At 33.5% G+C, this 22,953-nt stretch overlaps 1 protein-coding gene across 1 annotated transcript; it reads left to right on the top strand.

The window, feature by feature from the left end:
* Positions 1-1,619: 1,619 nt before the first annotated feature.
* LOC107643420 (protein NRT1/ PTR FAMILY 2.13) lies at positions 1,620-8,121 on the top strand. The gene is made up of 4 exons (XM_016347064.3): positions 1,620-2,106; positions 2,210-2,427; positions 5,710-6,290; positions 7,137-8,121. The coding sequence occupies exons 1-4, from the start codon at positions 1,902-1,904 to the stop codon at positions 8,011-8,013; spliced, it is 1,881 nt and encodes a 626-aa protein (XP_016202550.1). The 5' UTR covers positions 1,620-1,901; the 3' UTR covers positions 8,014-8,121.
* Positions 8,122-22,953: the final 14,832 nt, after the last annotated feature.

Genomic DNA, 22,953 nt, shown 5'->3' with positions numbered 1-22,953 from the left:
GGATTGTTATTAGAATAAAAAGTTGAAAACAAGATACAACTAATGTATTCTTATTAAAAAAAAAAATACAACTAATATATAAAAACCTTTTTTCTTTCTAGACATAATTAGTTCGATCACCTCTTATAGTTATGGGCACTCAAAAAGGGGGAAATGTCTAATGCATATTATTATTTTATAAGGGAAAAAAAGAGTATGATTGCTTGTCATGTCATCGTAGTTTAACTAAAAAGAATGCTGATTTTAACTCTAATTCGACTCTATAATGCATATGCAAATTAACCAAAACGGCAAGTACATCCACTCACGATTGAAAAGAGACGTATTCTCTTTTAAATTGTACTACCTAATTAGGGGTGGAAGGAACCGTGGAAGGGCCGGGTTATCCAACGGAGATCGTGGCTCAACTCATATTTTTTACTCGATTTGTTTTATTAAATAAGTTAAATTTAAATTTTTAAAAAATTTATTAATTAAAAAAGTTAAGACAAAAACTTTTAAAAAAAAATTACAAAATGTATTGAACTAACTCGTTAAAATATAAATTTCTGTAAAAATAAATTATTTTTAGTTTAAATTTTTAAGATTAATCAAGGTTGTAGGTTTTTTAAATTGTTTATGATTATGAATTGTAGATATAATTTTTTTTTTAACTAAAAATATGAGACTCAAACCCGCAACCTCTTAATTAAATATGGAAAGACTATGCCATTTGAATTATTACTCATTGGCGAATTGTAGATATAGTTATAATATATGAATAACGATTGATCATATATAAATGAATTATGTTTTATAAATTATGAATTATAAATAAATTTTAAAATATATTTAATGTCAATTTAAATTTTTAAATTTAGTGTTTGAGTTATAATTCAAAAAACACGTTTTTCAATCAAATAGGTTAATGAGTTTAGTTTTAAACAAGTTGGACTCGAACCTTAAAAAAATGATAAGAACTAAAATTTCATCTATTTACAACATAAATCAAATTCGTTTAAGTTAAAATTTGACTTAGCTTGATTTATCTCATTTTCACCCCTATATCTAATCCAAAAAATTCTGATAATAATGCAATTTTTTTTGTCTTGAAAATATTGGATATGATTGAAGAGAAAGCTTTTCTTATGACTTTATTTTTTAAATATTTTTATTGAAAAATAGTTATTACTAGTAATGATAAAATTTTAGATAATATAAAAAATTCGACTATTTCTGTGAATATATTTTTATATAAAAATAATATTATAAATTATTAGATAATTTAATCAAATATAGTTAATTTCACATATTAAAAATTAAATCATTTAACAATTCATAATATTATCTTTGTATAAAAATATTTTCTTAAAAATACTGAAATAATCAAAGGAAAAAAGGAATGCAAATTGGAAGTAGAGAAGATCCAAGGGTTGTTAAAAAGAGCACCAAGATTTATTAGTAAGATAGATAGATGGATTATAGGGATGAGATTGAATATGGATGTGCATGGTGGTCCCCACGCACTCACTAACCATGGCAATGCAAATGGAACACGCAATCCACTGTACAACACAACTTGTTCACTCGTGTATGAGTCAGTAGTCTAAACCATACAACACATCCAAACTCCAGAGTATATGTCTATCTATTTGGATTTATTTTCATTTTTCAATATGCCCTTGTACTACCATATGGTGGTTCACCCCGAAAATAAATAAAATAAAGAAAAATATAATGAATCCCAAGCCATTCAATGATTATGTATGTGTCTATATAAATCAGTGTGTTGGGTCCTTATATCAACTCAAACTCACACAACACTATACCTACAGAACTTAAGTGCCTTATTGATTCTTTATATCTATCTCTATAGTTAATTAGGTGTATATTATATAGTGTGGCATAGAAGAATTTAGAAGATGCGTTCATCAGAGGATAATAAGGGGTCTAAATATTCTTCTAGCTTCCCTTATTGGTCCTTTCTGTGCTGCAAAAGTAGCATTTCTTCGTCAGAAATTGAACCAACCCATGAAAACAATATGATGAGCAACGAATCTTCAGAGTTATCACATGCCAATGAGAAAAAGAAGCCCGGTGGATGGAAGGCCATGCCTTTTATCCTAGGTCTTATTAATAGTCTCAACATTATTTATATATTTATTATTTCTTCTAATTAAGATTAATTAAATTATAATTGAATTTATTTGTGTTTTGTGTTATTATACAGGGAATGAATCGTTTGAGAGATTGGCAGCATTCGGTTTATTTGCCAACTTTATGGTGTATTTGACAAGAGAATTTCATATGGAACAAGTATATGCTTCAAATATTCTAAATATATGGGGTGGTGTCACTAATTTCTTCCCTTTAATTGGTGCCTTCATTTCTGATGCCTATGTTGGTCGCTTCCGGACCATAGCTTATGCTTCATTTGCTTCTTTTCTGGTAACATTTTTTACCTATCTCTATATATTCTCTCCCCTCCCCCCTCTCTCAATTCCTCTTCTCCTTTATTCTATTTTTATAGTTTATTATTTTTTTAAAAATTGCATGAGTTACAGAACGAAATTTGGTCTGTTTATTTGCTCTTGTATGAACGATGATTAAGGCCAATATTATGGTGTCTTTCATTTGGTGCATGGCTAATTTTTGTCTAATTTATTTTTTATAGTAATTTTTAAATATTTAAAATTTTTTATTTTTATACTTTTAAATTTAAAAATTAATTATTTCATCTTTTTTAGTAATTAAACAATAAATTTTAGATACTATAACAGGGACGGACTTAGAGGGGGGAGTAGTGGCTTCGACCCCCAAAATTTTAAGAAGCTATACTTATACATCAGATATGTGTTTAAAAAATAAAAAAAATATTATGTAATTTAATAGTTTTATATGTATTATTTTTTACTATGCAATGAATTTATATCTTAATTGTTTAATTTACTAATATATTTTACTTAACTAATTTAATATGATACCCTCAAGTCTTTGTACCTTTTAAATTAGTTTTTATATAATAATCTCTATATTTATTTTTTAAAAAATCATTTATTTTTTTATATTAATATATTTAATATTTATATTATTATATTGATAATGACTTACGTAGTTATAATTTGGTAATCACATTATATACTTTAGATATTATTTTTTTGTAAAAAATACTCATTTTTCTTCTAAATTTACGTTATTAAAAGAAAAAATTTTATAAAAATATCTTATATTTTATATTCTATAAGGGTACCGTGTCTTTTAAATAATTAATAATTTATAATTTATTTTTAAATTTTTAAAAATTTTTGAAAGAATTAATTTTAGTTAATAAGATATGTGATAATTTTCAACTAAATATGCTATAAATTATTGATATTTTATAATTTTATAATACACTATTGATATTGTTATATTTCTTTTATGTAATTATCATGTTAAAAATAAAATTATAAAAAAATTATAATATTTTATATATATATATTGATAAATCTTTTAAAAAACTAACTCTAATAGCTATATGTTAATTATTTTTATAGAATAAAAAAAATTATTTCAAATTCGACCCCTCCATATTAATATAAACTAAAAAAAATGGGTACAATAATAAATTCACATATTATAAATATTTTTTAGCGTCTATTATTAACAATAACGACCTAATTATAAAAATTAAATTAGATTAGAAATCAAATTAAAAAAATTATAAAAATTTTATTATAAATTTAATAAAAATATAAGAACTACTAGAGTAATTTATAATAATTCAATCTACGTATATAATCTTGTGAACATGCCTAGTCATTATCAGCACTTAATAACTTTATTGCAAGTTTGCAACCAATAAGATTCTGATGAGTTGTTTTATTTGTCATCAGTCGTTGTTAATCAGGACGTTTAAAAAAAAAAAAAAATAATAAAGGTATTGATTTTTTTTTTTTCATAATGACCAAAACAGTGTCATTTTGTGCATATAAATGGCGCGTAGACCAACCTTTCCGACAACTTTTTCCCTAATCCCTCCATTTTTTTTGGTAATCTTGTTGCATTTGCCCAATTAGTTTAAGTAATGTTATGTATTTAATTTTTTTAAATTGTTTTATTTATTTTAAATTTAAATTATAAGTCATAAATGTTTAATTTTAAATTATAAATTAAACTTGAATTCTAAAGTTTGTTAATATTAGTTAACTCAAAAATTAATTTTTTATGCTTTTTCTCTAATTTAATACATATATATATAATGGCGCGCTTTAATATATATATATATATATATAGTAATTCAACAGAACGTTTGACTTATATATATATAGTAATGTATGTGTGCGTTCACGTGATACTGCATTTCTGAGTCAATTACTAACTCAAAGTGAATCCAGAAGAATATCTTCGGATCCCATTCTTTTTCATTATGCCAAAGCTAAGTCAGTTTAAATGTTTAATAACAAGAATACCCTCAAAGTCTTATAGTATGTTAATATCTTGAATTTTCTCTCTCTCTCACTCTATAAGAATAAGTTATCAAGTATTTTCTACTCTGTATATAATCTACCATATCTATTATATAATGATCGGAGAAGTTTGGTATATTTTTTTTTAAAAAAAAAATCGAAGACTCAAGCTCAAAATTTTTTAATTAAAATATAAAATATACTTATCATCTTAACTAATGTTATATTTATTATTTTTACACACATTTAACACATAAAATAGTGGATTAATATAATAAAAATTGAAGCACAAAATATTTAGTGACATCTGATAATATACTATAGATAAAGTAAGAGTTTAATTTGTTTTTATATTATAGTTTATGTTCATTACCTAATACGCTTTTAATATACAATGATAGATGTTATTGTTGAACGAACGAAGGCAATCAACTTGCAAATATTCATATTGATTTGGACACTTGAACTTGAATATACCTTCTAATACCTTCTAAATAAAATGAGAAGAGAGGGAAAGAAAACGAAAATGAAAAAGAAAATTGATTGCATCAATATTGTTAACACTTAACAGTTAAAGTAACCGTTTTTTGCTCCTTGGTCCCTTATGCACATATCAATGACTTTGTACGTAACTTAGCTTTTTTAGTTTTTTTTGTCATGTCATTTTTTTATTTTGTCCTTTAGTTCCTTAGACCATTTCTAATAAAAAATTCATCATCGTTTCTATTTATAGTTCACATGTCATAAAAAATAACTCCACATCAATTTTTGCGTCATAAACAGTAAATAAAAACTCAAAACATCTCTCTTTTTTCTATTAGGAGGAACTAACTTTAATTCATGTTGTGGTCCCACTTAATTAATTAATTAAAATACTTAAAATTAATATAATTAATTTTTTTAATAATATAATTTAAATTTATAAATTTAAAAATAATTCACTGTTAAAAGATATTAATATTAAATAAATTCATATATCACAATAAAAATGTTATATGTGCCATTTTCTTGCATTTTTTTGTATATTTTTTATTTTGATATTAAAAATAATTAATAAAAAATAAAGTATTTATCTTTATACCATAAAAATATTAATTATACAATATATATATATACAAACATCAAATTTGTTTATTCCTTCTTTTAGTAGTATATACACAAACACGTTTTTAACCACTTAATTGATGCAATAATGACATATTACTGTATCTTTAGTTACGTTGCACTTAGCATTTTATTATTATTCAACTAACATTATTTATTTTTATTAATTGTTGAATAGGGTATGATGGTGGTGACTTTAACAGCTTGGTTACCAAAATTGCACCCTCCAGCATGCACTCAAGAGCAACTAGCCTTAAACCAATGTGTTAGGGCAAGCCCATCAAACATTGGTGTTCTTATCTTGGGTCTCACCGTCATGAGCTTAGGCTCGGCCGGCATAAGGCCGTGTAGCATACCCTTTGGGGTCGACCAGTTCGACCCCTCGACGGACGAGGGGCGAAAAGGAATCAATAGCTTCTTTAATTGGTACTACACAACATTCACAATTGTGTTGGTGATCACCCAAACAGTTGTTGTCTACATACAAGATGAAGTTAGCTGGAAGATTGGTTTTGCTATTCCAACAATTTGCATGTTGTGTTCAATAATCTTGTTCTTTGTGGGAACAAGGATTTATGTTCATGTGAAGCCAGGAGGGAGTGTCTTTTCTGGAATTGCACAAGTTCTAGTCGCTGCCTATAAAAAGAGGAAAATTGAGCTCCCAAGTGAGAAGCAGGGTCTTGGAATTTACTATGATCCACCCTTGGATGGGACAGCAAATTATGTTTTGTCTAAGCTTCCTCTCACCAATCAATTCAGGTAACGTCTCCCTAGCTACTAACTAACTATTATTATTATTATTATTATTATTATCAAAAAAAGGCGTTTTATTAAAAGTTTTTGGTTGGAAAGTTTTTGTTGTTACTTGGGTAACTTTTGCCAATGCTTTATTGATCGTCATTCAGCACTAATTATGGTGTGGCGGTCAATAATATTAATATCTGAGAGAAATCTACATAAAGATTGCTTCTAGAAGCTGCGTTTATTTTTCTTATATATGCCCATAACGACTGTGAGGGACACAATAATCCTTTTATTTTAATTTATATATGCAAAAATTGAATTTTATAAATTTTATAAAATATGTATTCTACTATTTTAATTTAATAGTGATTAATTTCTTACTTTGTTACTTTATTAACTTCTTAATTTTAAAAGATTTTGATTGATAAAAATTTATAAACGTTAAGAAATTTGCTTTTTATTAAAACAAATTGGTAAAGAAATTACTAACATATATCTCATTCTTTCTAAATTATAACAGACTACTAAAATTAAAAAAAAAAAAAAGGATTCTACAAGGTTATAATTTTCTCTTATAACAATTTTTTTATTATATAATTAAATTGGTATTCTTTCTTGCTCTATCCTTTTTAGTTTTCATTTCTTTCCCATTTTTCTGATCTTCTTCTTTTATAAATCTATAAAAAAAAAGAAGGTCTAACTCATTTTTATGAACTTACATTCATTTTTATTTTGTGTACCTAACCGTCCACATTAAATATAAGAGATAAATTCGCTTTCCACCGAAGAATAGAAAATAGGTACCGACTCGGCAACTCATTTTAATATTCTAACTGTGTTCAGTGACTTATCTTATGTCAGAGGTTTGAACAAAGCAGCCATAATAATGGAGGGTGAAGTAAAGGAAGATGGGAGCAGAGTAAACCATTGGAGACTAGCGAGCATTCAACAAGTGGAAGAAGTCAAATGCTTAGCAAGAATATTCCCAATTTGGGCCGCAGGTATTCTAAGTCTAGTTTCCATGGCCCAACAAGGAACATTCACAATCTCACAAGCTTTGAAAATGGACCGTCACTTGGGCCCGAAATTCCAAATCCCAGCAGGGTCCTTAAGCGTCATTTCACTCCTCACCATAGGCTTCTGGGTCCCATTCTATGACCGAGTCATGGTTCCATCACTAAGGAAAGTCACAAAGCATGAAGGTGGCATCACGTTGCTCCAAAGAATTGGAATTGGAATGGTTTTCTCAGTCTTGTCCATGGTTGTAGCTGGTTTGGTTGAGAGGGTTAGAAGAAACGCCGCAAATTCGAACCCGAATCCGTTGGGAATTGCACCCATGTCAGTGTTGTGGCTTGCCCCACAATTGATTCTAATGGGTTTGTGTGAGGCGTTCAACATAATTGGACAAATTGAATTTTTCAATAGACAGTTCCCCGATCATATGAGAAGCGTTGCTAATGCATTGTTTTCGTGCTCTTTTGCGGCGGCTAGCTATGTTAGTAGCATATTAGTAACCACGGTTCATAGTGTTACTAGAACACATAACCACCCAGATTGGTTAACTAATGACTTAAATGCTGGGAGGTTGGATTATTTTTACTATCTTATTGCTGTGATTGGAGGATTGAACTTGGTTTATTTTGTGTTTGTTGCTCAAAGATATCGTTACAAGGGGAGTGTTGATCTTCAAGAGAAAGATCAAGATGTTGAGATAGCTTCACATAATACTAAAGATTAGGGAGAATTAGGTTATTATTATTACTGTAATGCTAAAATAAGCTCATGTGTATGTATGTATATAGATAAACCAAAGAGAAAAAAAGAAAAGAAAGATGACATGACCTTCTCTTGCTTTTTTGGAATGTTATGCTAATGCAATAATAATAATAAGGTTCAATATACTCCTTCTGTTCCTGGCTCTAAAGCATGATACTCCCCAATGAGTGTGGTACATATATATTTCTGAATGGTAAGATAAGATGACTATTATTAGGGTGAATACGGTGTCTATAAAATTTTACTAATATTTAAAAAGCATAATTAAAATTAAGATAATATTTTTCTATTATTTAGTAACACATTTTAATTTAAAAATAAAAAATGAAATTAAAAGTGTGATAAAATTAATTAGTAAAAAAGTGTGCTACTAATTTTAAGTATATTTTTAAAATATTGTCAAACTTTCATAATCACTATATCTATTATAGAATTCCCGATATATCTTATACCGAATTTGGATACCAATTTTTCTTGGGCACTTAGAGGTTTGAAAAACAAAGATTATATTAAGATTAATATCTCAAAAAATCCGTACCCTTTATTTATATATTTATAGTAAATCAGAAAAATTAAAAAAAAAAAAAAAAAGAATTCTAACTCAATTCTTGCAGGACCAGTGAACTCTTAAAAAGAGTGTACTTGGACCAATTGCTATCTTTAGGTTAAGTTTTGGAGTTTGGGTGTAAAACCATGTATGGACTTGCTCTTCTCACATTGAGATCATTGTCAAATTAAGAACAACTCATAGTTTAGTTTAATTTAAGAAAGATTCTAAACAACATAAACAAGTTAAAAAATTCATTAAAACAAACACTACCCCAACTAACCCTAATTTCACTTCAAAAAACTGCTTTCTCTCCCTACTAGTCACACCCTTTTCTTTCTCATCTCTCACTAGCCGCACCGCTGCTCCGTGTTGCCGGTCACCGTTATGCCCAGCGTCCTCCGTCACGTTGCACAGATTCCTCCTCGCGCCTCCCCCAATTACGCGCCATCACAGCTTCATCCCTTGCGCATCACAGCAACCACCGACCATGCAAGCGAAGCTATCGTTTGTCCTTTTCTCCCTTGCGCCGCGCCATGCGTTCCGGACGAAAATGTTGGTCCTCTTCTCCCATGCGTTTGGCCATGTCTGTGCCCCCCTAGAAGCAACGGTACCGCCGACCACCGTCCAACAGCACGGCATCGTCTTCTCACGTTGCAGCCACTGCCATCACGACTTCCTCTCCTGTCACAGCAAGATCCGCCTAGACGTGTACCCCGACCGGTCAACCACATCTCCTTCCCTCAGTGACCTATTTTTTTTTCTTCCCATCCTAGAGGTTTAGTTTAATTTGTGTTTTTTTTATGATGGATTTTTTTTGAGTTAATTGGATGTTTTTAATCGTTATTGGCCTGAGAATTAAATTCTTATAGGGTTGGATGTTTCTTTTTAAGTTAATTAGATGTATCTTTTCGTATTAATTGTATGTTTTTTTACCATCCTTGGTTTGAGAATTAAACTTTTATATGGTGGTTTGGGTTTGGATGTTTCTTTTTGGGTTAATTAGATGCTTCTTTTTTTTATTAATTGGATGTTTCTCTCTGAATAAGTTTCACTTTTTCTGATGTTACTTTTTCTTTTGGTGGATGTTTCTTTTTAAAGGTGGAACAGCAGCGTCGGTTGCAGGGAGCATAGGGGCGGCGCGACGTCTAGGAGAAAAAGGTGAATGGTGACGTTGAGAGCAGGGAGTACGGGGGCGGCGCGACGCAGGAGAAAAAAAGGTTCAGCGGCGGTGCAACGCATTGCTTCTTCATACGGCAGCGACGTTAGTGAGGTACGTAGGTGACAGTGCAACAGGGAAGGGGGAGTGAAGCGGCTGTGGTAAAAGTAGGGGAAATGGAAGTTGAGAGACAAGGGTTGTAGTGGATAAATAGGGTGGGATGCTTTTTGTTTTAGTGAGCCTCGAGTGCAACTCGTTGTTTATGTTGTTCGCTCCCCTGTTATCTACCTAGCAGAATTGTTTTCTTATTTGTCTTGGACCTATGTTTTATTTGTTTTTCATTTGAGAGGACGAATTGTGGCTGAAAATGAGTCGGTTACTCTTTCCACTCTTTTTACTTTTTTTAATTTTATTTTATTTACTGTGCATTCAAATTTAAAGCTATTTCTACACTATTATCATCTATGCTTTTACTATATCCTTTTTACACAAACTTAAGTTTTTTTTTTTTTACAAATTTATTACATTCTTTACCTTTATTTCAGATATTTTTTTACGCAATAATTTTTATTTAGAATAAACTACCATTTGTACTCACGAAAGTTCTAAACGCTGACAAATGTACCCTCAAAATAAACAACGAAATTAAAGTTGTAGCTATGAAAGATCGATTCCAACGACAAAACTATTCAACCCTAAAAAAACTACTCAACACCCAAAATTACCCTCCTATCCACCACTGCCGCCACCTCTCTCTCTCTCTCTCTCTCTCTCTCTCTCTCTCTCTCTCTCTCTCTCTCTCTCTCTCTCTCTCTCTCTCCAATTTACTTTCCTAATTTTAGCGGCCTAGCAAAAAAAAGAAATTTACCTGGACAGTATGATTATTGGTGAAGCTTTTTCTTTTTTTTTTTCTCTAACACAAAACATCCGTGGTGCTCTGGACACCACACTCTCCGCCAAGAGCTTCACACGGAACTTATGCACCCCGCTTCTGGGATCTTCTCGGAGCTCCACCTTTGGCATTGCCTTCACAATCTTGCTTCCACCGGAAGGTTTCTTTGCGGCCACATGAAGACTAGTTGCTCTCCCATAATAATCAAAACCGGAACAATTTTTGGGAGAGAGAGAGAGAGAATTTGATGTTTTGGGATAGTTTTTTAGAGTTTGAATAGTTTTATCGTACAGAGTTAATTTCATAGGTACAATTTCAATTTCATTATTTTGTAGGTACATTTGTGATCGTTTAAAATTTCGTGGATACGAATAGTAATTTATTTATTTTTTATTGTTTACAAATACTAAGTACATTCACTTTAATTTTCACAAATTCTTCTAATCTTTTAGTTAAAACTTGAATTATCTACTAATATTTATTGTTATTAAGTGTGAATTATTTTTTTAATTTGTAACTTTTAATAATATTATTGTGAAAAATAAATTTTGTTTAATACCTATATAAATTTATTTTTATTTTAATTATTAAATAGATAATACTAAAATAGAGATTAAAGTTTGTCCTTCGTATTAGAAAAGAAAAAAAATAATCTTAGTTTCTATATACAAAAACTTATATGAATTTAATTTTTATGGTAAGTCATAAGTAAAAATTTAAGAGCGTTCCTTGTTAGAGGTATTTTTAAGATATAAATTTAAATTTCACAATTTTTAACATAATTAAACAAATTTTATTTTAAAAAATTATTTTAGTCTTCTTTTAAATTTTAATTATACACTCTCTTTTCAAATTATTTCAAGTATTAGTTTCAATTAACAAGGTTTATTAATTTGTATCAAGTCATAAAAATAAATTATGTGATGCATTAATCATTTAAACATCTAGAATAATTTTTTTAGTCGGTATTGTGTTGTGTATTTACAAAAGTAAAGAATGTAATATATATATTATTATATAAATTTAATTAGTTTTTTTTTTATGTTAGTTCAATTAAATATAAGTTTATGTAAAGAAAAAATATAAATGAGTAGATGATATTAGTGAACTGTGTAGAAAAAATTTTAAATTTGAAGGAACGATGAATAAAATGAACTAAAAAAATAAATAATGAATGGGAATAATAATTTATCTGTTTCAGTCACAAATACAATCGATCCTCTGAAATGAAAAACAAATAAAATATAGGTCCAATGCAAATGAAAAAAAATCATGCTATTATTTAAATTTAGTGTTAATATTATTTAAGGAGGAGAGAACAAAATTTAAATTTTTTAATACTTTTAGTATTGTCATTATCATTTTCATACCGTCTGAAAAAAGATAGAAGATTTTAATATTAAATATTATCTACTAAAATAAGCCACATCAAAATCATAAGTAGGTATAGACATTTTTTCACATCTCCACTATAGAATTCTCCTTAATTTAAAACTATCCATACCATATTTCTTTGACTCTTGAATGACAATATTATTTTAAGTGTGTTACGATTATTTTCTGTATTTTCATAAAAGACATCAACAAGTCACCAAAAAAAAAATAAAAAAAGTCACCAAAAAATAAAAGACATCAACAATAACACCAACAATAACAAAGCCTTGTCCCACTAGGTAGGGTGGATTATATGGATCAAACGATGTCATTGATCTCTATCGTGTATCATGTTTACAGAGAGACGGGTTTACATGTAGATCTTATTTGACCACTTCATGGATGGTCTTCCTAAGTCTTCTTCTGCCTTTCACTCCTTGTCCATCTTTCATCTCATCCATCCTCCTAACTGAGTGTTTTGTCGGTCTTCTTCTCACATGTTCAAACCACCTGTGACGCGATTCTACCATTTTTTCCACAATATTTGCTACTCTAACTCTCTCTCTCTCACTCTCTCTTATATTTTCATTTCTTATTCTATCCAATCGCATATGACCACTCATCCATCTCAATATCTTCATCTCTGTCACACTTAACTTATGTTCGTGCTCCCCTTTGGCCGCCCAATACTCTGTATCATAAAGTATAGCCGGTCTGATAGTAGTGAGATAGAATTTATATTTAAATTTATCCTTTATGCACTTAACCTGATCCAAGTCTCTCATTCTTCTTTCACGGCTCTTTGCAATTCTATATATACCTTTTTCTCCTTCCTTCGTGCCTAAAGACAGGTAGAAACTCTCATATGCTCTTGTTCTTGCTTCACTTATAGCCACTTTTGTCTCTTTCTTAGCTACCTTATATTTTTTCTAATTATCTGCATTGCGGAACAAAGATCACTCTTTAAAAGAACTCTCTTTTTGTCTTTATCTTTTCTTGTACACTCGCATTCCACCACCATGACTCCTTGTCTCTTGGTCCAATCCCTCTTCATTCACTAAAACTTTCTTTTGCTGTTCTTCTAATAACTTTTGTCATCTCTCTCCACATCTCATATGCGCTTCCATCCCCTTCTCACTTTGCCTCTTCTCCTATCCTTCTTAGAAAGCTACTTTGTTCCTTACATTTCATCCGCCACTACCTCATCCTTGGGTTCTTTGTATGATATCTTTTTCTCAACTTTTGTTCCACGCGAAAATCTATGACAAGCATCCTATATTGTATTGCTAAACTCTCTCTCGAAATAATTTTACAATTAATGTAAAATTTCTGGTCGACTCTCCTCAACAAGAAGAAGTCGATTTGAGAGCTTGTCATGCCACTCCTATAAATTATAAGATGTTCACCTCTCTTTTTTAAAATATGTATTTACAATGAGATATTTTTCAGGATCTATGATATTCTTGAGAATCAGAGGCTCAATTTGGTTGTTGTTAGCCTCGAGGGCAGAGCCCTGGCATGGTTTCAAATATGGAAAAAGTTAGATCAGGTACATGATTGGATTTCTTTGTCACCGACACTTCAGATCCATTTTGGCACATCTTAATGTGAAAATCCTAGGGAAGAACTCTTGAAATTGAAACAATCTGCTTCTGTGAAAGTTTATTTTGAGGCCTTTAACGATTTAGCTGCTAGGGTATTTGGAATGGATGATACTTTGCCGATGGATTGTTTTATTGGGGATTATTGCCTGAGTTGCAGCATGAGGTGAATTCGCCTACCCGGCTTCCTTAATGCAGGTAGTAGCTCTAGCCAAGCTTTTTGATGAGAAGTTTGTTCCCAACACCCAGAGGTGGAGATCTCCAACCTTACCACACTCAGCTACACCGCTTAAAATTACTCCCGCCCTGACAAACCCCAATTTGACGGTTTGTTTTGCATTGAATTTAGAGTATTTTGATAACCTTTTGTCACATTTAGCCTAAGAATTAGCATGGTTTTGTTATCTCTTCCATAATTGTGCTTAAGTGTAAAAACATGCTTTTTAAACCTTATTTTGATGAATTCTAGTTTCTGTTTGATTCCATAAGATGCCTTGATGTGTTTGCTAGTAACCTCAGGTTGAAATAGGCTAAGCATGGATCAAAGGAAGCAAGGAAGGAAGCATACAAGTGGAGAGAAGCATAAAAAGTCAAAGAAACAAAGTCAGCCATGCACGCGCACGCGCACAAGGCGCTCGCGCGAACATTGCAGAATCGACCAGGGACGCGCACGCGTACCATGCGCGCACGCGCCGATGATGGCACATGACCTCATTAATGCAGCACGTGCCTGGCGATTTGAGAGGGTTTCTGAACCCATTTTTGGCGCCAAATTGCTAAGGGAAAGGGATAAAAGGATGAAGGATTAAGGGGAAGACATGAATCATTACTATAACATCACTTCCAACTAACTAATTACTTTAGTTGAGGGTTTTAGAGAGAGAAGCTCTCACTTCTCTCTAGAATTAGGATTAGGATTAGGTTTAGTTCTTAGGTCTAGATTTAGATTCATGTTCTTCTACTTCTACATCTCAATTCCTTGTAATGACATTGATTCTTCTTCCATTCTTTTATTGCAATTTCCTTCATGTTGTTCTTATACTTTGTTGTAGATCTAGTATTGTTCATCCCATTTTCTTTCAATTCAATAAGAGGTAATTCATAATAAATGTGTCTTCTTTGCTTTTCTATTGTTGATCTCTTACCTTTGTAGTTGTAGATTCCTTTAATTCTTGCAATTAATAATGTTTACTTCTATTGCACTTTATGTGTTTGTTGAAATGTCTCTTTTAGTTTTAGTGTAGATTTTGTTCCTCTTGGCCTAGGTAGAGTAATTAGTGATACTTGAGTTATCTAATTCCTTTGTTGATTGATAATTGGAGAGATTGCTAATTGGTTTGGAGTGCACTAAAGCTAGTCTTTCCTTGGGAGTTGGCTAGGACTTGTGGCTCAAGTCAATTCATCCACTTGACTTTCCTTTAATTAGTAAGGGTTAACTAAGTGGTAGCAATGAACAATTCTCATCACAATTGAGAAGGATAACTAGGATAGAACTTCTAGTTCTCACACCTTTCCAAGAGCCTTTTATAGTTTTTAGTTTATTTTCATTGCCGTTTATTTTTCATGCTTCTTATCCAAAATCCCAAAATAACTCATAACCGATAACAAGACACTTCATTGTAATTCCTAGGGAGAACGACCCGAGGTTTAAATACTTCGGTTTATAAATTTTAGGGGTTTGTACTTGTGACAAACAACTTTTTGTATGAAAGGATTAGTGATTGGTTTAGAAACTATACTTTACAACGAGATTTCATTAGTGAAATTCTAAACCGTCCAAAATCCATTCGTCAAAATAATGAACCACCTTCCTACCATGAACCCTCCCTCCAAAATAATGAACCTTCCTATTCACCCCAAGCCCCAATAGACGATCCTCTCACTTTGTTACTTCAAGGACAAGAAGCCATGAAGCGAGATACACTTGAGTTTGTGACCAATTTGACCAAGGTGGTGCACACTTTAGCCCACCAATGCTTGAATACTCAAGGTACTTCCGTGACCACATGTGAAAAGTCAAAAGAAGAGCAAAGCATGAAGGAGAAATTGGGAAATTCGGTGGAGAAGGAGGAGTCAAATTTTGTGTTGGAACAATTGGAGGAGCCTATGATCATCAAAGAAAAGGAAGAAGTGGTTGAAGATTTAGGAGATGTTGAAAGTCCAAGGGAATGTAGCATCATGGAGAACTCTTCCAAGAAGCTTGATATTGATATTAAGGAGGGTGCGCAACCCCCAAGGCATCTCATCGTTGGAGACTTGGAAGAGGTTTATCAAGAAATGGATTCAATCATGGATGAATTTCTCTCTACAATGGAATCCTCTCCCATTGGACATGGAATTGAAAGTATAAAAGAGTGTGCACAACCTCCCATACCCTTGGTGAGCAATGAGAAAGAGAGCTACCAAGAGGAAAACGTTGGCATGGTGTATATCGAAATTGAAGAATATGAAGAGGTTGACCAAGAAATGGATCTATTCATCAATGAATTTCTATCCAAAATTGAACCACCTCCCATTAGGCAAGAAATCAAAGTTCTTGAAGACAACACCAAGCTATGTGATAAAAGGGGAAAGGTTGAAATCGAGGAAGCTCGCAAAGAGGTGGAAATACACAAAGAAGAGCACAAGGAAGTAGACCTTGCATTGTCTAAGTGTGGGGAGGTCTCCCTTCCCGAGTCATCATCCAACACAACATTCAAGTGGGTAAAATTCTTATCCATAAGCTTCACTTTCTCGCTTGAATATGGTTTGATTGAAACGGATGGACAACTTAGAGCTCTTTGTGGAATTAAAAGCAAGAATGAGTTGTGTAGTGGTTGCAAGTTAGGAATTAGGCTCATTAAGGTCAAAGCTTTAAGGTATAGGAATTATGATGGGATAAGAATTACTTTGTATGGGTCTAGAAGGAAGAATTGGTGGACTAACGAGAATTCTACGTGCCGACCGCCCTCGTGTCAACCACCCGGAAAGAAAAAGTATGAAGATCAAATCAAAGATGGGTGTGAAGATAAGATATGGGATCCCGGTTCGCTATGTAAAGACCAACTATGGGGACTCATATCTTGGGTAGAACTTTGCCCAAGCTTGATGAAAAGGGTTGGAAATTCTGTCAACCAATTGAGGAGCAAAGATCCTTGGAGATTCCAGGATGAGTACAAACACAAGCCACCATGACAATAAGCTTCTCAAAAAAATGTCCAACTTAAGGACTTAAACTAAAAGTGCTAGGTGGGAGACACCCCACCATGGTAAACTCTTTCCACTCTCTTTTTGAATTTGCCTAATAAGTGGTTTGAGTTACCATTGTAGGTAGATATTTCACATAATTTGTTTGTACAACTTAATTGTTAGCTCAGTCACATGCATGTTGTGTTTAGTAAGTAGATGAATAATATAAAAAAAATTGCATTTTTGTGAACTGTATGATGGTTGAGTGAATAAGAGTTGTGAACACTAAGGGGAGCACTCAGCAAGTTTTTTTTTTTGTTGTTCTTCTAAAAAAAAAAAAAAAAAAAAAACAAGGAGGGGCGCAGACGCGCACTACGTGCAGGCGCGCCGACTGTTAGATCCTGGAAGTTCGCGCGGACGCACACCTGCCGCGTCCGCGCCGATTTGCTGCTGCAAATGCTTGGGCCAAACCCCAGAGAGTTAAGCCATTTCTGGGCTAGCTCTAGGCCCCAGGCCCAACCCGATCTGCGCGAGCGCATGCATTGCGCCAGCGCGCCATATTCACAACTCGTCGAAGTACGCGGACGCGCACTTGCTGCGCGCGCGTCCTTGCGTGGTGTCCCCAAACTAGGCCATGGACCAGAGAGTTGGGCGTGCCTCAAGCCCATTCTACGCCTCAGGCCCAATCTCATGTACGCGTGCGCGCATGATACGCGCACGCGCCCCTGCCTAATATGCCACCCCACGTTAACGCGCACTGTACGCTCACGCGTAGATCTCCATTCCCCTCAATGCACGCGGACGCGTACTTGCCGCGTGCGCGCAAATCTAGTGGCGCGACTCCCAGGCCATTCTCCAGAGAGTTAGGCCTGGGTTGGGCCAACTCTAAGCCCCTGGCCCAACTCCATGCACGCGTGCGCGCACGGTACGCGCACGCGTCCTTTCCTATTTCTGCTCATCCCCGCTTAAGCGCGTTGTACGCGCACGCGTAGGACCCACGTTTTTTTCAATGGACGCGGACGCGCAAGGTGCGCGCGCGCGCCAATTCAAAAATAGAGATAACCCTATCCTTGTTTTTTCAATGGCACCGGTAGCATTATTTGGGAACCGGTGAACTTTTTTTTTCGGCCTAGTTATCTCATTTTGCACATCCTTGTATATATTTTGATGCATTTGCATTTCTAGTTTTCTTTGGATACTTTTATTGCTTATTTTGGATTTTAGACATTTTGATGCTTCTAGATATTATTGGATGCTTTTGGATATTTTTAGATCTTTTGGATGATAGATTCCGTACTTTTAGTGGATTCTTCTTTATACATTTTGTTTATCTTTGTTTTTAGTTTGCGGTTGTGATTAGAAATCATGTTTTAAGTAAAACTTAGGCACCCTTTTTGCATATTATATTGATTCTAAGTGAAAAAGGAAAGGGTGAACTAAGAAAATTTTTGAACTTTTCAATCACAACAATGCTTAGTCAAACATTGAGGTTTTTCAAGGAGTTAAATATAGGGCATTAACCCAATTGATTGAAAAAATAATTTTTGAAACTTGCTTGAATTTCATACCTTGTGAAGCATGTATTGAATTGAGAACACAAGCTTGTGAGACTTGAGCCTATTGATGTGGTTACATTTTATAACCATTTATTTCCCATTCTTGTGTGAAATTGTTCTCTTTCCATGATTGTGATCCTTAATTTGCTTGATTCTATATATCCGTTTAATTCTTGTGTTTGTGTATTTATATGATTGAGGCCATTATTTCATTTGCCACTTACCCAAATAGCCAACCTTTTACTCTCCATTGTAGCCAATTTTGAGCCTATGCTTAACCAACTTATTCTTATTTTAGCACATTACAAGCCCAAGGCGGAAAACCAATGAAAAGTCCTTGTTTGGATCCTTGATTGGCTTAGGCTAGTGAGAGTGTTTTATTATTCAAAGTTGGTGAGGCTTGGGAACATTGGATGGGATAAAAAGGGGGCAATACACTTTTATGTTTAGGAATTGGACACATGTTCATGTATTGATTAAATGTAGAGACCTTATGCATTGATGTTCTCGTATTTAGTTTGAAAGAAGAAAAAGAAAAAAAAAATAAATCATATATATAAAGAAAAAAAAATAATGAAAAGAAAAGAAAAAAAATGTATATAGAAAAAGAGAAAAAAAAAAAGAGAAGCAATAAAGGGGACAAAATGCCCCAAGGTGAAGCTCAGTAAGAATCAATGCATAAGTATTGAGAAATGAAAAAAAAAAAGAATGCATGAGTATGTAAGAAAAAGTGAAGAATGGGTAGTTAGAATAGCTCGCATTTGTATAGGTCATTAAATAGGTTAGGTGGGAAAGTCTATGCTAATCAAAGACTCAAATCCTAGTCCACTTGACCATAAATGATCCTACCTTGACCCTAACCCCGTTACAACCTAAATGAAAGACCTCATGATGAATGTATGCACGCATTGAATAAGTGTTGATTGTTAGAAGAAAATCAAATTTTGGAAAACATGATTAGAAGAGAATTGAGTGAATTATCCCTTAAACACTTGAGTGAATAGAGCGGATACACATCCGGTGAGGGTTCAAAAGTTCAATCACATGTATTCACCTATATTACCTATATTCTTGCAAGTTTGAACTCTTTTTGACAATTCAATACAATTGTGGTTTGGACTTAGCTCCTATATGCCTAGCTCTTGTGCTTGCACATGCTCTCTTGAGAATTGATTTGTTTGAACTAAGCATTTCCAATTGCTTTAGATAGTTGCATTTAGATAGGACTCATATAGTTTAGTTGCATTCAATAAATGTCATAACCCTTAAGTTCCTTCTTATCTTAGCATGAGGACATGCTAAGGCTTAAGTGTGGGGAGGTTGACAAACCCCAATTTGACGGTTTGTTTTGCATTGAATTTAGAGTATTTTGATAACCTTTTGTCACATTTAGCCTAAGAATTAGCATGGTTTTGTTATCTCTTCCATAATTGTGCTTAAGTGTAAAAACATGCTTTTTAAACCTTATTTTGATGAATTCTAGTTTCTGTTTGATTCCATAAGATGCCTTGATGTGTTTGCTAGTAACCTCAGGTTGAAATAGGCTAAGCATGGATCAAAGGAAGCAAGGAAGGAAGCATACAAGTGGAGAGAAGCATAAAAAGTCAAAGAAACAAAGTCAGCCATGCACGCGCACGCGCACAAGGCGCTCGCGCGAACATTGCAGAATCGACCAGGGACGCGCACGCGTACCATGCGCGCACGCGCCGATGATGGCACATGACCTCATTAATGCAGCACGTGCCTGGCGATTTGAGAGGGTTTCTGAACCCATTTTTGGCGCCAAATTGCTAAGGGAAAGGGATAAAAGGATGAAGGATTAAGGGGAAGACATGAATCATTACTATAACATCACTTCCAACTAACTAATTACTTTAGTTGAGGGTTTTAGAGAGAGAAGCTCTCACTTCTCTCTAGAATTAGGATTAGGATTAGGTTTAGTTCTTAGGTCTAGATTTAGATTCATGTTCTTCTACTTCTACATCTCAATTCCTTGTAATGACATTGATTCTTCTTCCATTCTTTTATTGCAATTTCCTTCATGTTGTTCTTATACTTTGTTGTAGATCTAGTATTGTTCATCCCATTTTCTTTCAATTCAATAAGAGGTAATTCATAATAAATGTGTCTTCTTTGCTTTTCTATTGTTGATCTCTTACCTTTGTAGTTGTAGATTCCTTTAATTCTTGCAATTAATAATGTTTACTTCTATTGCACTTTATGTGTTTGTTGAAATGTCTCTTTTAGTTTTAGTGTAGATTTTGTTCCTCTTGACCTAGGTAGAGTAATTAGTGATACTTGAGTTATCTAATTCCTTTGTTGATTGATAATTGGAGAGATTGCTAATTGGTTTGGAGTGCACTAAAGCTAGTCTTTCCTTGGGAGTTGGCTAGGACTTGTGGCTCAAGTCAATTCATCCACTTGACTTTCCTTTAATTAGTAAGGGTTAACTAAGTGGTAGCAATGAACAATTCTCATCACAATTGAGAAGGATAACTAGGATAGAACTTCTAGTTCTCACACCTTTCCAAGAGCCTTTTATAGTTTTTAGTTTATTTTCATTGCCGTTTATTTTTCATGCTTCTTATCCAAAACCCCAAAATAACTCATAACCGATAACAAGACACTTCATTGTAATTCCTAGGGAGAACGACCCGAGGTTTAAATACTTCGGTTTATAAATTTTAGGGGTTTGTACTTGTGACAAACAACTTTTTGTATGAAAGGATTAGTGATTGGTTTAGAAACTATACTTTACAACGAGATTTCATTAGTGAAATTCTAAACCGTCCAAAATCCATTCGTCAAAATAATGAACCACCTTCCTACCATGAACCCTCCCTCCAAAATAATGAACCTTCCTATTCACCCCAAGCCCTAATAGACGATCCTCTCACTTTGTTACTTCAAGGACAAGAAGCCATGAAGCGAGATACACTTGAGTTTGTGACCAATTTGACCAAGGTGGTGCACACTTTAGCCCACCAATGCTTGAATACTCAAGGTACTTCCGTGACCACATGTGAAAAGTCAAAAGAAGAGCAAAGCATGAAGGAGAAATTGGGAAATTCGGTGGAGAAGGAGGAGTCAAATTTTGTGTTGGAACAATTGGAGGAGCCTATGATCATCAAAGAAAAGGAAGAAGTGGTTGAAGATTTAGGAGATGTTGAAAGTCCAAGGGAATGTAGCATCATGGAGAACTCTTCCAAGAAGCTTGATATTGATATTAAGGAGGGTGCGCAACCCCCAAGGCATCTCATCGTTGGAGACTTGGAAGAGGTTTATCAAGAAATGGATTCAATCATGGATGAATTTCTCTCTACAATGGAATCCTCTCCCATTGGACATGGAATTGAAAGTATAAAAGAGTGTGCACAACCTCCCATACCCTTGGTGAGCAATGAGAAAGAGAGCTACCAAGAGGAAAACGTTGGCATGGTGTATATCGAAATTGAAGAATATGAAGAGGTTGACCAAGAAATGGATCTATTCATCAATGAATTTCTATCCAAAATTGAACCACCTCCCATTAGGCAAGAAATCAAAGTTCTTGAAGACAACACCAAGCTATGTGATAAAAGGGGAAAGGTTGAAATCGAGGAAGCTCGCAAAGAGGTGGAAATACACAAAGAAGAGCACAAGGAAGTAGACCTTGCATTGTCTAAGTGTGGGGAGGTCTCCCTTCCCGAGTCATCATCCAACACAACATTCAAGTGGGTAAAATTCTTATCCATAAGCTTCACTTTCTCGCTTGAATATGGTTTGATTGAAACGGATGGACAACTTAGAGCTCTTTGTGGAATTAAAAGCAAGAATGAGTTGTGTAGTGGTTGCAAGTTAGGAATTAGGCTCATTAAGGTCAAAGCTTTAAGGTATAGGAATTATGATGGGATAAGAATTACTTTGTATGGGTCTAGAAGGAAGAATTGGTGGACTAACGAGAATTCTACGTGCCGACCGCCCTCGTGTCAACCACCCGGAAAGAAAAAGTATGAAGATCAAATCAAAGATGGGTGTGAAGATAAGATATGGGATCCCGGTTCGCTATGTAAAGACCAACTATGGGGACTCATATCTTGGGTAGAACTTTGCCCAAGCTTGATGAAAAGGGTTGGAAATTCTGTCAACCAATTGAGGAGCAAAGATCCTTGGAGATTCCAGGATGAGTACAAACACAAGCCACCATGACAATAAGCTTCTCAAAAAAATGTCCAACTTAAGGACTTAAACTAAAAGTGCTAGGTGGGAGACACCCCACCATGGTAAACTCTTTCCACTCTCTTTTTGAATTTGCCTAATAAGTGGTTTGAGTTACCATTGTAGGTAGATATTTCACATAATTTGTTTGTACAACTTAATTGTTAGCTCAGTCACATGCATGTTGTGTTTAGTAAGTAGATGAATAATATAAAAAAAATTGCATTTTTGTGAATTGTATGATGGTTGAGTGAATAAGAGTTGTGAACACTAAGGGGAGCACTCAGCAAGTTTTTTTTTTTTTGTTGTTCTTCTAAAAAAAAAAAAAAAAAAAAAAAAAAAAACAAGGAGGGGCGCAGACGCGCACTACGTGCAGGCGCGCCGACTGTTAGATCCTGGAAGTTCGCG

Source organism: Arachis ipaensis, chromosome B5 (genome assembly GCF_059453495.1).
Source record: "Arachis ipaensis isolate K30076 ecotype BB chromosome B5, ASM5945349v1, whole genome shotgun sequence".
NCBI classification, from domain to species: domain Eukaryota; kingdom Viridiplantae; phylum Streptophyta; class Magnoliopsida; order Fabales; family Fabaceae; genus Arachis; species Arachis ipaensis.
Note: the sequence above shows the minus strand (reverse complement) of the source record. Positions and strands in the feature narration are given on the sequence as shown.

Coding starts and splice junctions, on each gene's coding strand:
- LOC107643420 (XM_016347064.3), top strand. CDS start 1,902: ATGCGTTCATCAGAGGATAATAAGGGGTCTAAATATTCTTCTAGCTTC. Junction 2,428..5,709: donor CTTCATTTGCTTCTTTTCTG/GTAACATTTTTT, acceptor ATTGTTGAATAG/GGTATGATGGTGGTGACTTT. Junction 6,291..7,136: donor CCTCTCACCAATCAATTCAG/GTAACGTCTCCC, acceptor ATCTTATGTCAG/AGGTTTGAACAAAGCAGCCA.